The sequence below is a fragment of the Pseudorca crassidens genome, chromosome 10 (assembly GCF_039906515.1).
Source record: "Pseudorca crassidens isolate mPseCra1 chromosome 10, mPseCra1.hap1, whole genome shotgun sequence".
In the NCBI taxonomy this organism is placed as follows: domain Eukaryota; kingdom Metazoa; phylum Chordata; class Mammalia; order Artiodactyla; family Delphinidae; genus Pseudorca; species Pseudorca crassidens.
Genome location: NC_090305.1, coordinates 44,833,293 through 44,846,189, shown reverse-complemented (window position 1 = coordinate 44,846,189; position 12,897 = coordinate 44,833,293). Strand labels below are relative to the sequence as shown.

Here is a 12,897-nt window from a genome sequence, read left to right as displayed (position 1 = left end):
CAGCAATACTCCCCAAATTGATCCACATAGTCTTCATAATCCTAAACCTGAACCTCAGCTGGTTTATTGGTAGAAACTGACAAGTTGATCCTAAAACTCATAAAATGCAAGGAACCCAGAAGAGCCAAAATAATCTTGAAAAAGAAGAACAAAGTGAGAAGATTCACACTTCTCTATTTCAAATCTTATTACAAAACTACAGGAATCAATATTCAAGAGCACACAGTACCAACACAGGAGAGACACACAGCTCTAACTAACAAAATTGAGTCCATTTATGGTCAAATGACTTTTGACAAGAGTGAAAAAACAATTCAAAGAGAAAAGAATAGCCATTCAACAAATGATGCTGGGACAACTCGATATCCACATGCAAAAGAATGAAGTTGGGCCCCTACTTCACACCATCCACAGAAATTAACTCAAAATATAAATAGACCTAAACAGAGCTAAATGTAAGGACCAAAACTATAAAACTCTTAGAGAAAAACCATAGGAGTAAATCTTCACGACCTTCCATTAGGCAAATCCCTTTTAGATCCGACAACAAAAACACAAGTAACAAAAGATAAAAACAGGGACTTCCCTGGTGGCGCAGTGGTTAAGAATCCACCTGCCAATGCAGGGGACATGGGTTAGAGTCCTGGTCCAGGAAGATCCCACATGCCACAGGGCAACTAAGCCGTGAGCCACAACTACTGAACCTGCACTCTAGAGCCTGCAAGCCACAGTTACTGAAGCCTGCACGCCACAACTACTGAAGCCCTCGTGCCTCAAGCCCGAGCTCCACAATGAGAAGCCTGCGCGCTGCAACAAATAGCCCCCACTCGCCGCAACTAGAGAGAGCCTGTGCGCAGCAGCAAAGACCCAACACAGCCAAAAATATAAATAAATAAATAAATAAAATGTTTTCTAAAAAATGATCTTACCAAGAAAATGAAATGACAATCCTCAGAGAATGGGAGGAAAAAAAATCTGTAAATCACATATCTTATAGTAGACTTGTATCCAGAATATGGAAAGAATATGTAACACTCAACAATAAAAAGATAACTCAGATAAAAAATAGACAAAGGATATGAATACATATTTCTCCAAAGAAAATATACAAATAATCAAATAGCACATGAAAAGATATTCAATGCCTTCAGTCACTAGGGAAATGAAAATCAAAACCACAATGAAGTATCACTTCACACCCACCAGGATGACTGTATTTAAAAAAAAAAAAAAAAAGACATCAACAATTGCTGGAGAATGTGAAGCAACTAGAACCCTCACACACTAGTGAGACGTACAATGGTACAGGTACTCTGGAAAACAGTTTAGCAGTTCCTCGAAAGTTTAAATACAGAATTACCCTATAACCTAGCAATTCCACTCCCAGGTATTATATATATCTGAAACAAATAAAAAGATATCCACACAAAAATGTATATGCAAATATTCACTGCAGCATTATTCATAATAGCTAAAATGTAGAAATAACCCAATGTCCATCAACTATTGAATAGAGAAATGAATATAAAATGAAGTACTGATACATGCCACATATACAACATAGATGAAGCTTGAAAATATTATGCTAAGTGAAAGAAGCCAGTAACAAAAGATCGCAAGTTATATGAAATGTCCACTTATATGAAATGTCCAAAATAGGCAAATTCACAGAGACAGAAAGCAGATTAGCTGTTGCCAAGGGATGACAGAGTGAGAAATCGAGAGGGACGACTACTGGGCACAGGTTTCTTTTTTAGGGTAACAAAAATGTTCTAAAATCTAAGTGATGGTTGCACAACTCTATGACTATACTAAAAACCAACAAATTGTACGTTTTAAAAGAGTGAAGGTCAAGGTATGTAAATTCTATCTCAATAAGGCGATCATAAAAGATTATACTTGTGATCTCACTTATATGTGGAATCTAAAAAAGTCCAACTCACAGAGTAGAACAGTGGTTGCCAGGGGCTGGGCAGCAGCGCAGACAAGGAGATGCTGGTCACAGGGCACAAACGTCCAGTTGTAAGAGGAATAAGCTCTAGGGATCTCACGTACAGCTGCTATGAGAGTTGATTCTAAAGGTTCTCACCACAACAACAAAATGGTAATGATGTGAGGTGAAGGATGTGTTAACTAACCTTATTGTGGTAAACATTTCACAACATATACGTGTATCATCACACTGTGCACCTTAAAGTGACACAACATTTGTATGTCCATTATATCTCAATAAAGCTGGGGAAAAAAAACATACCATGTAATACTATTTACATAAAGTTCAAAGACAGGCAGAATTACTTATCATATTAAAAGTCAGGATAGTGGTTATCAGGAGGGAGATGGGGTTAGTAAATGGGAGGAGGCACAAGGCAGCACAGGGTGACATCAATGTTCTCTTTCTTAACCTTTGTGATACTTCACAGAGCTGGACAGTTATGATTTGTGCACTTTTCTGTATATGTTATACTTGAATAAAAAAGTTTTTTAAAAAAAGAAAGAAACTATGGTTTTTGCTTAAAATTTACCTGATCTATTGAGACAATCTAGAGTAAAGAATAAATCTTCTCACAAACACTTCTTCTCGACCTAATAAAACCATAATTTCAACAGTGAAAAAAAATTAATTATTTTTAATATGAGAGGACAAATGGACTGTAACTGATATTAGCAATAACGGACTTCACTAAGGATCAGCATTCTAAGCAAAGTGGAAAACACAGGAGGTTTGGGTGAGACGGCTCTGAGACCAGCGCTTTTCTCTGCCCAGGTAGATGTTACTCAGAAACCTCACAGGGTTCACAGACGTGATACAAACTGTGGAAAGTGCCTTGCTGGCATATGACAGACACTAAATGTCCACCAAAGGTTTACTTACTTCCCTTCACACAATCTCCTTACCCCAACGAAATAACCCACCCTGGTTCTTGCTGCAGTGGGCACATCTACTTCTCAGCAGGACAATGTCCTTCACCTACTCCAACTTCTACTTTTTTTACTTTATTTGGCCTCAAGACACCCATTCTAACACCCAAATAGAGTCTCAAACCATCCTACCACCATCTGACTGCTCTAAGTTTTCCAAACAGAATTTTTCTCCCTTCCCACTGCAGCACACTCACCTAAAAGACATAAATTCTATTTCTACCCACAATAATTATCCCTGCTAAATATGCACCCAACATTTCTTCTATTTTGTTTAATTACTACATGTAACTCATTCAGATTTGTCTACAAAATTATACCTTAAAACTATTCAGATATTTTACCGACAACTGACTTCTAAAATAAAGTATCATCCCCCAAACCTCATTGTTGGAAATAACTACTACCACTTCTCTGTTTTCTTTAGAACATTATTAGCTTTAAATTTTTGGCCTGGAAGATTCTGGTTAAAGATAAACTTTTATAAATTAAACCTTTTTGTGCTTTCATAAATCACATATTTAATACAGCAACTGAATAAATGTGCAGCTCTGGTACTAAGGAGCCTCTTTGCTTCTAGTTATGGAAGGGAGAGGTTCACTGTTGTGCAAAGCCAATAGTTATTGTTTCAGGTGGGTACTTAGGAAGAAAATGTAAAGAGAACAAACTCCACACATTAACACCAACACTTAAGGGAGGGATGAACGGTGATAACAATCGGGAATGACTTTAAAAATATACTTACAGCCTCAAACTGCAAATGGCTATCCTTTAAGAAACTCTGAATTTTGTCCTTGGGTAAAATACTGAATCGAAATCGAAGGAGATCCATTTCTTGTTGAATGAACCAGCGCCTAAGCTCTTCACTAAAATGAAGACAAGAAAATTATAAGTGAAAAGTCCACTGACTATTTTCAAAGTCCACTGATTATTAAATCCAAGAAATTTCTATGAAACAATATTCAAACATGAGCAAGATGCCAAAAGACTGAAGTTAAAAGCATCAAGTCCTCTATTATGATAAGAGTGTGAATACATATCACATGCCACAATCTTCCTGGGATGAGTAGAATATGGGGGAGAAAGGTGTTATGAACATAAAATTAAAAGAATTAAATACAGAATCCTTCGAGCCTAGCTGCATTATTATCAAATAACATAAAACAGTGCACTTGTTTTAATGTAACTGCAAAATAGCCATTTACATCAGAAAATGGGGTATCCCTTCAGTCAATGCCAAATAAACATCAAAAGTTTTTAAAGGTAACTTTATCTCTGAATGGATTATGATCAAACTATGCAAAGTAAACTTTGCTTACAGCTTTATAGTTTATAATTTCACAAAATTTAATATGCACTAGGATATCTCAATTTTTTAAATCAACATACATTAATTTATAAGACAGATGGGCATTATTGTTGTTGTAAAATAATTATGCTGCTTCATGTAAAATATGATTTAATTTTCTTTCCCCAAATGACTTTCACATTGTCAGCAATTCATTTACTGCATAAATTGCATAAACTGCATGTGCTTTCTTACAAAAGAAAAACTCTGGGACTAAAGCTGGTGAATAATTTCTCAGTTATTATCTTGGGATAGTCACCAATTCAAGATTCCCATTTGATAATCCTATTACCAAAAAGAAACAGAAAAGAAACATAATAATAAGTATGTAATTTAGCCAAAATTAATACAGGAAAAAAAAAGTTTAAAAAAAGCAACTAACTCCTTCTCCCTCTGGGTGGCGCTATTGACTTATAAGAAACTAACTACCAAAGGAAAGATCTTAATCTAATGTGCACCAGCCCATAAATGTCAACATCTAAAACCCTGTGCAGATTCAAGTATGTGTTTGATTCATTATTTCTTATAAATACTACCACTTTTTTTCTGGGGAAAAAAAATATCAAAAGTCCTTCCTAATGAAATCCCCTCTAATTTTAAATCCTAAATGAAGAGTCTCTCCCATAAAGTAAAAAGTGTTTTAACAGGCAAAATCTGCAAAAAAAAAAAAAAAAAAAAAATTTTTTTTTTATTTTTTAGTAAACAACTTGTTTCAAACAATTCTCTGCAACAGTGTTCTGCCCATGAGCCACTGGTTTCTGACATTATTCTGGGATTTCCTACAATCAGTACAATGCCTGTCAGCCCTCCTGGACCAGTTTACAACCCAAGATGTCAGACTTGACCATGGAGGACAAAGGTATACTCACGACTGGCAGTAAGCAAGGCGTAAAATAAAGTGAGAAATGTGATCTCTTCTTCGGGGTTCATATTCATCTCCCAAGTTTTCCTTAAAAACAATGGCACGTGAAGAAAATAAATGCATCGGAGCAGTAAAAGGTGTAAAGAAATATTGAGTCAGCATAAGCCAATGGTAAAGCAGGAGTTTCAATAGCACAGATTTCATAATATGCTCCCCAGGGTGAGTACCATTTTACTTAGGTTAGCAATGAAATGAAACAGAACTGAACAACAATACCTCCTGGGTTTGGACCCCACTATTTTCTTCCTCTTTCTAACTCTCCTTCTCATCCAGCCTACACCCAGGCACTTACCTCTTCTACTACTTCTCACATCAACCCTCAACTGCTTTCATTTCAACCATTTGGCAAAACCTAGATTCTAAATAAATCCAAAGATACACTCTGCAGTCCTGTTCCCAAAATGCTGAGAACATCTGGGAAAGATATATACAACTATAGGAATTTGGAACATTAAAAATTCACAGCCTCTAACCTCGACTGGACCTTTACCAACACCAAGGCATCTTTATTCAAGCTCAACACAGAGCAAACACATCCTGAGCATTTGCAAGGTACCAGGCACTGTTATAAGCATTTTTAATCCATTAGCCCATATAATCCTTTGAAAACCCCTATGAGGTGGGCATCACTATATCCTTATTTTAAAGATGAGGAAACTGAGGCAGAAAGAAGTTATATAATTTTGTCCAGGTCACAAAGCTTGTAAGCAGCAGAGCTGGGATCTGGCCTGTAACCATCTCTTTCCTCACGTCTTAAGAAAGCTGTTTCCATCTTCATTAGGTGGCCAGTGCTCCCCATCACACCACATTCTTCTCTCTCATCACATGACCTCACTTACTTTACAGAAGATAAAGGTCCCCCCTTCAGCCCCAAGCTCCTGCCGCCACATGCTGTACTGCCTTCCCTTCCCTCTCTGTGGACAAATCTCTCTCCTTCCTCCTACATAAAGCTAATCCCTACAGTGAAACCGCATGGCCCATCTGCTCTTGCCTCCTAAGGACCCTGACTTATCAAATGCTCTCTCAAAGTATCTTCAAGCTCCCTCCTCTTTTTTCTCTTCTAGATCTTTCTGCTCAGCTTACAAACATGTTCAAGTAACCACTGTTGTGTGTGTGTGTATCTTCTCTTTTTCCCTCAATTTTTTCTACACTCAGACCTACTTCCCCCGTGTCTTTTCAGCTACACGTTAGAAGAGGATGTATTCCATATCAACCTCTCACCTCTCTCCTCCAAACACCACCACTGTTCCAGCTTCTGCCTCTACCTACAAGGTTCTACGCCGCTGATAAATCCGATGATTCTATACAACTCATCTTATTGGTTCTAAGTGTCTGAAATTGTTCCACCATGAAGACAAGAGGTCTAGATTCAGATCTTGGCTGCATCGTTTTCCATCTTATGAGCTTGGGCAAGGTACTAGCCTATCAATATCAGTTTCCTTGTCTATAAAGAGGGATGATGACAGAACCCACCCTCCTAAGACTGCTGTCTGGATTACATGAGTTAATATACATGATGCACTTAGAACAGACTCTGGGACATGGTTAAGAACAATATGAATGTGTGCTATTGTATCATCACCTGCGTATCATGATCATCAGTACTGAGACTCCAGCTTCCCTGGCTGCCAGGGTGGCTGATCTCCACCCCAAGGCAGCTCCTCCTCAATTGCCCTCCCAGACTCCCCCCATTCCACTCCACCTGAATGTTGTATTCCTCACATCCTGGCCTCCATCCTCTTCTCTTCTCACTCAAATGTTTCCCTGGCTGCCTCACCTACTCCTGATGATGCCAACCTTCCTCCTGAATGTGCACCCCCACCCCAGAGGTCCCCAAGTCCAGATCCATGTGCACACCCTGCTGGCCTCAGACAGCTCCACAAGTACCTCAAAGTCATGTCGAGAACTAAACTCAGCGTCTTCCCTCTAAAAAGACTTGCATCCCCTCCTGTATATCATCACCATCCAGCCAGCTGTCTCACCAGAAACCCAGGTGTCATTCAGAACTCTTCTCTCCCTTCTCTCTGCAGTCACTAAGATCTTCCGATTCTACCCTCTCACTATTTCTCCAATCAGTCCTCTTACCTTCATTCAATTCACTCTCGTCATCTCCAAGTTCCTAACTAGTTTTCCCCACCAAAGATGACCCTGTCCATCTGCTGTTGGCAGTCATCTTCCCAAAATAAAAACTGTATCACATCCACCAAGATTCGGTTCCAGCACCACCTCGTCTGGGAAGCCCTCCCAAACCTCCCCAACCTGAGCTAATTCTCTGTGCTCCTGGAGTTCGTCACCCTGTAATGCACAAACCACATCTGGCAATGTCTGGAGACATGGACTGGGTGGAAGCCAGAGATGCCAGCGAGCCCCCTAAATGCACCAAGGAATCATCAGACCCCAAATGTCCACAGTCCCCAGGTCAAGAAACTCTGCAGCACTGTAGTCTGACTGCATGTCAATCACCCATAGTGGACTGTAGGTTCCTTCAGAAGAGTCTTTTTTAAAGCCCTATGCCTAATACAAGACCTTTCCCACAACTGATACCCAGTAAATGAATATACACAAACCAAAGAAACATGTTTTTCCCTCTTTTACTTACTCTGTAGGAAAACTTAAGCTTCCGAAGCTCGGCCTCTAGCTTACTCTGGTACTGCTCACTTCCTTTCACGTAGCTCACACCAAGATTCTCGACTGCTTTTAGCACTAGAAAAAATTTTAAAAATAGAAGAAATGAATAAAACATATAAATGCAAGATAATTTTATAAAACTAAATCCAAGACAAATAAAATCTATGGCTACCAATCCCATAATTACTTGTTTATAAAAGATGACAATATTTAAGCTTTATTTTCTGCAAGTACATTATATAAGTTATATATGTTTATCAGAGGATAATCTCCACCATGTACAGAAAATACCCACATCCCACAGCATAATCTCACACTAGGGATTCTCAGCCAGAAGGGAGAGAGGGATGGGAAGCAGATCACTGATGGACTGAGCACCACTGCTCAGTGGTGCAGAAGGATCCCCTCAGAGGGATGCAGAAGTGTGTCTGCATGTACAGCCCTCGTGTGGAGCTGTCTGTGAGGCAGTCGGCTTCCCTGACTCAGCACAGACTCATCAGAAGACAGTTCTTCCCTTCCTGATGAAACAGAGAAGAAGACAGCAGTGAAGAAGCAAACAAGCCACCATGACTAGATGCTACACACTGTCCAAAGGTTCCTGAAGCCTTTGTCAACCCTTCCTCAGATGAATTATTCTGCCATCGGTATGAAAAGAGACATTTTTTAATTCAAGAACGAAAAACTTCTAAAATGAATCCTGAACATAAACTCATGTCCCCCAGGTACCTCCATATTATGGTGTCCCGAACCAAACTCATTCTCTGCCCCTCAATTCCACTCCTCTTCCTGCCACCCCACCTCCATCCGCAGAATTTCTATCCACCAGATCATCCACACTGGAACTTCAGCCACCCCCACCTGTTCCACCACTCCTCATAGCTAAGAGTCACCAAATCCTGTCAATTACACCTCCTAGTATCCCTTCAATCTCTCCCTTCCTGTCACTGCCTTACCATCTCACCTCCTAAGTGCCAAACCCAAGGGACGCTTTTCAATCATCACCTTAATCTCAATGAGGCATATGGAACTGCTAAGCTTCCCAGAACCCATTCTCCCTTGCCTTCACCTTCATTCAACAAACAGGTAATACAGATACTCTGTATTAGCAGTTCTCACCCTGCTCCTCTAAGAATGATTAACAGTATCTCACCTCTACTTCTGATCTTCCCACCAGGATATCGTGGAACATAAACTCTACACATAGTGCTGTTATTTGTTTCAGTTTACACATAACTTATTTTTTTCTTCCACCAACACACAGAAGTAGGTCCCCAGTAAAACTGCTACATTCCTTCTTACACCCCAATATTACACCATATCTTGGCACAAAAATGCCCTTGCTTACCCATACTTCTCCATCTACCCTGAACTTGTCACTGTTCCCTCCAATATGACACTCTGTCTCATGCCTCCAAGCCTTTGTACAGGCCATTATCCCAGCTTGCAAAAACCCTTCACTTCTTCTCTGTTGAGAAATTGCTACTCATTCTTCAAGGTCCAGATCACATTTCAACTTCTCTTAAGAAGTTTTACTTAATCAGACTAGGACAATCACTCCCATCTCTATGTTTCAGTAGCCCTATTAGTTACCTCTACTAGAGCACTTAAAATACTAAACTACAATTATTATTTTGGACATCTCTCTCCATGTACTAGAATACAGCTTCAACGAAAGTGAGAATTACATTATTCAGCTCAAAATCCCTACCACCTAGAATAAAGTGGCACTCAATAAACAGGCACTGTACAAGGAATAAATGAATGAATGGCAAAATCTCAACAGAAAACCCTCAGTAAATATTTGTTGAAGGAAATAAATTACTCTAATTCATTTCCACAAAGTATAAGTGAGGTTCTCAAGAATATATAAATTCTAATTCAAATCACTCACATTTAACTCTATCGATAGCCAAGTTTTCAAATTCTATCAAAGATATGTTTCCAGAAGGCGGCTGCAAGTAAAACTGAAGGCTATGTGGGTAGCAAGCATTCCTCTGGTCATCTGCCAACCTCAGTTTCCTCCGATTTCCTCCAAGAAACTGCATCTTGTTACCTTGGAAGGAAGCACATAAAATGGTTGAAATGATGGAAAATGGAGTTTTAAAAAAATAACTCCACATGTAAAGGGAAAAAAAATTGAGGTTGAAGAGCACGCACGAAGTGTTAACAGTAGTGTCCCTGAGTGATGTCTTCTGTATCTTCCAGACTTTCGACGATACACCTGTAACAATTGTGGGGAGAGGTGTGCGCTGGAAGAGACGCAGGCAGTGGTCCTAGCCTCCTGCAACATCAACGGCAGGTGATGCTGCCTGCTCACTAGAGGTCTGTGTGCCTCCGCCCTTAGGTCTCTGCCGTTCCAAGAGTCAAGATAAGATTTCACAGGGGCAGCAATCCTGAATTCGGAGGAGAGCGCGGGAGATTCCGACTAGGTAAGAGACTCCATGGGCAGGGTCCAGTTATTCGCTTCCTCCCTTACATCCCCGGGAAACAGACAACAGTCTTTCAGGTCCCGTCTGTCTTAGCTCCTCTCAGGAGCGTCCACAGGTGCCCAGTGACACCCCGCTCCCGCCCTCCCCGCCCCCCACGCAGGGCCGTCTGTCAGCCCCGGCACCGGCGGCTCTGCCCGGACAAGCCACCAATACTCGATACCCACCCTCTGCGCCCGTAGCCCCAAAGCGCTCTCCTCCTTCTCTGGACTCGCAAGCCTCAACACCAGGATTACTGTCCGTCCCAAACCCGCGGGGGCTTCTCCTACCTCCAGCCACACCAGACGTGAAAACACACAAACCCCGGCAAGCGCTTTCCCCGGGTGGCGGGAGAGTTCATACAGGACCGGAAGCGGAAGTGGCTGGACCAGCAAACCCGCCCCAGAGGTCCCGCCCACCTGCGCGGCCCCGCGCTTGCTCAGTGGGGCGCTCTGAGGACCGCGGGATTTGTGTCCACTTTGTAAGCTGCAGTTCCTGTGCATGGAGCCGCGCTGTCTGGGGCGGTGGGCGGAGAGCGGGCCCGGTACTGGCTCCCCGCTAGGGACTCTGGGTAATCTCTGAGGGCCCCGGCCTTAGGCTGCACGGCCCGCGTCTTACAGATGCGGAGGCAGACTCTAGGTCATCTACGTACAATGCCTAGGCCATCTACGTACAATGCCTAGGCCATCTACTTACAATGCCTAGTCGGGTTTTCTCCTAGACTGCAGGCCCTCCCCTGGGGAAAGATTTAACGTCCAGTGCACCCCCTACACACACCTGCTACAGGGCGCCCACAGAAGATCTGCAGTGAAGTAGAGCGCATTTATCATGCACACGTGCACCCAGAAATCGCTCGGCGTCTAAAGTAGAGCAAGCCCAGAGGGGCATAGCGGCGAGCACGTGCAGAGCGCTGCAGAGAAGGTGCCCTAGGGCTGCGGACCCGGAGCCACACCCCGGCTCCCGACTGCAGGCCGCAAGGTTTTCAGAGCTGGAAATAAACTTCGCCTGTGGCCTCCAGGAGGCGTGTCTCGCTTACAAAAGTGGCCGCGAGAGGCTCTAGTAAAGATGGGAGGTGAAGAGCCCCCTGAAATGCTCAAGGTTTTAGAGATGAAAACGGCACTGAAATAGCGTTAATCTTCAGAGCACTTACCCAGCATGGACCAAACTGTGGCTGGCACTGACCTTGTACCAGGACGTGTTCTAAGTGACTTACACATAAGTTCATTTTATTTCCATAACCATTTAAGGTAGGTTCTGTTATTAACCCGCTTTACAGATAAGGAAACGGTGCAACAGAGAAATTAAGTGACTTCAAAGATCGCATAGTAAATGGCAGAGACTGGTTCAAAGTCTGGGAGACATGCCAAGCACCACAGTGCTAACCACCACACTGTACCAATTCCACTAATATATCAGCGCCTCCCCTTAATTCCTTATTCAACACATAACTAACATCACCTGGCCTGAAAAAGACACCTGAAGCGTAAGAACTGCCTGAAGAAACCTGGAGCACAGACCATAAGAACATTTATATGAATGTTTAGCTGATCTCTGGATAGGGAAGGAATTTAAATATAACAACTTACAAAGAAAAATACCTAAAGACTTGACTATACAAATATAAAATTGTGCATCTAAAAAAAATCACAAAAATTTTTGCAGTCATAACAATAGGGGAAAAGTTCACTATAAATATAACATCAGGGACTTCTCTGGTGGTCCAGTGGTTAAGAATGAGCCTTCTAATGGGGGGGACGATCCCTGGTGGGGGAACTAAGATCCCACATGCCGCAGGGTAACTAAGCCGGGTGGGCTCTAGAGCCCACGCTGCAACTATTGAGCCCACATTACAATTAGAGAGAAGCCCGCCCGCCCCGCCTGCCGCAGCTAAGACCCGATGCAGCCAAATAAATAAATAAATAAATATTTTAAAAATTAAAATTAAAAAATAAATAAAAATAATATCAAAAAGGCTAATACCATCAAGATGTAAAGAACTTATGTAAATTAACTGGGGAAAAAATCATAAGATACAAATGGAAAAAAGAATAGCAATAGATAATTCATAGACAAAGCAACTAATGGTAAAGTGTGAAAAAATGTTTATCACTGGCAGCAAAGAAAATTTCCCCTACAAAACTGGCAAAGATTTTACAATGAAAATACTCAGTATCGGGCAAAGCACAATATGATGGGCTCACATAGGAATTGACTGCCGTGCTACAATTGTGGAGTATACTGTAGTTATATGTATTATGAGCCCTAAAAGAATTCATACAGTTTGACCAAAGTATTTCACTTACATGAATCTGTCCAGAAATAGACACAAAAATTTGTGTCCAAGGAACGTCATTGCACCATTATAAGGATGAAAACCCAGGAAAATAAATAAATGATGGTATGTTCATATCATGAGACATTACACAGACTTTTTAAATATATATGTTTTTGAACAATATTGACCTGGGAAAATGTTCAGGATGCTATGAAGTTAACAGAGCAGAATACGTAAAATCACATATGCCAGATGATCCCAATTTTGCAAGAACATAGCATTACAATTTTCTGCAGCATTTCTGACTACTACCAATAGGCTGCCCTCTGCAACTCCT

The 12,897-nt window shown here is 41.3% G+C and overlaps 1 protein-coding gene across 3 annotated transcripts in view; it reads right to left on the bottom strand.

Annotated features, from left to right (window-relative positions):
• Positions 1-10,704, bottom strand: part of PRIM2 (DNA primase subunit 2) — a 278,477-nt gene extending 267,773 nt beyond the window's left edge. For 2 of the 3 annotated variants that reach the window (XM_067753525.1, XM_067753527.1), the window contains exons 1-5: positions 10,576-10,704; positions 9,712-9,873; positions 7,792-7,895; positions 5,140-5,219; positions 3,668-3,788 (exon numbers count right to left, since the gene is read on the bottom strand). In XM_067753525.1, coding sequence (XP_067609626.1) covers positions 3,668-3,788; positions 5,140-5,219; positions 7,792-7,895; positions 9,712-9,865 — 459 coding nt within the window. In that variant the 5' untranslated portion in view covers positions 9,866-9,873; positions 10,576-10,704. Of the gene's footprint in view, positions 1-3,667; positions 3,789-5,139; positions 5,220-7,791; positions 7,896-9,711; positions 9,874-10,473 lie in introns of all 3 variants that reach the window. The other variant, XM_067753526.1, reaches the window with a different exon arrangement.
• Between the last annotated feature and the right edge of the window lie 2,193 nt (positions 10,705-12,897).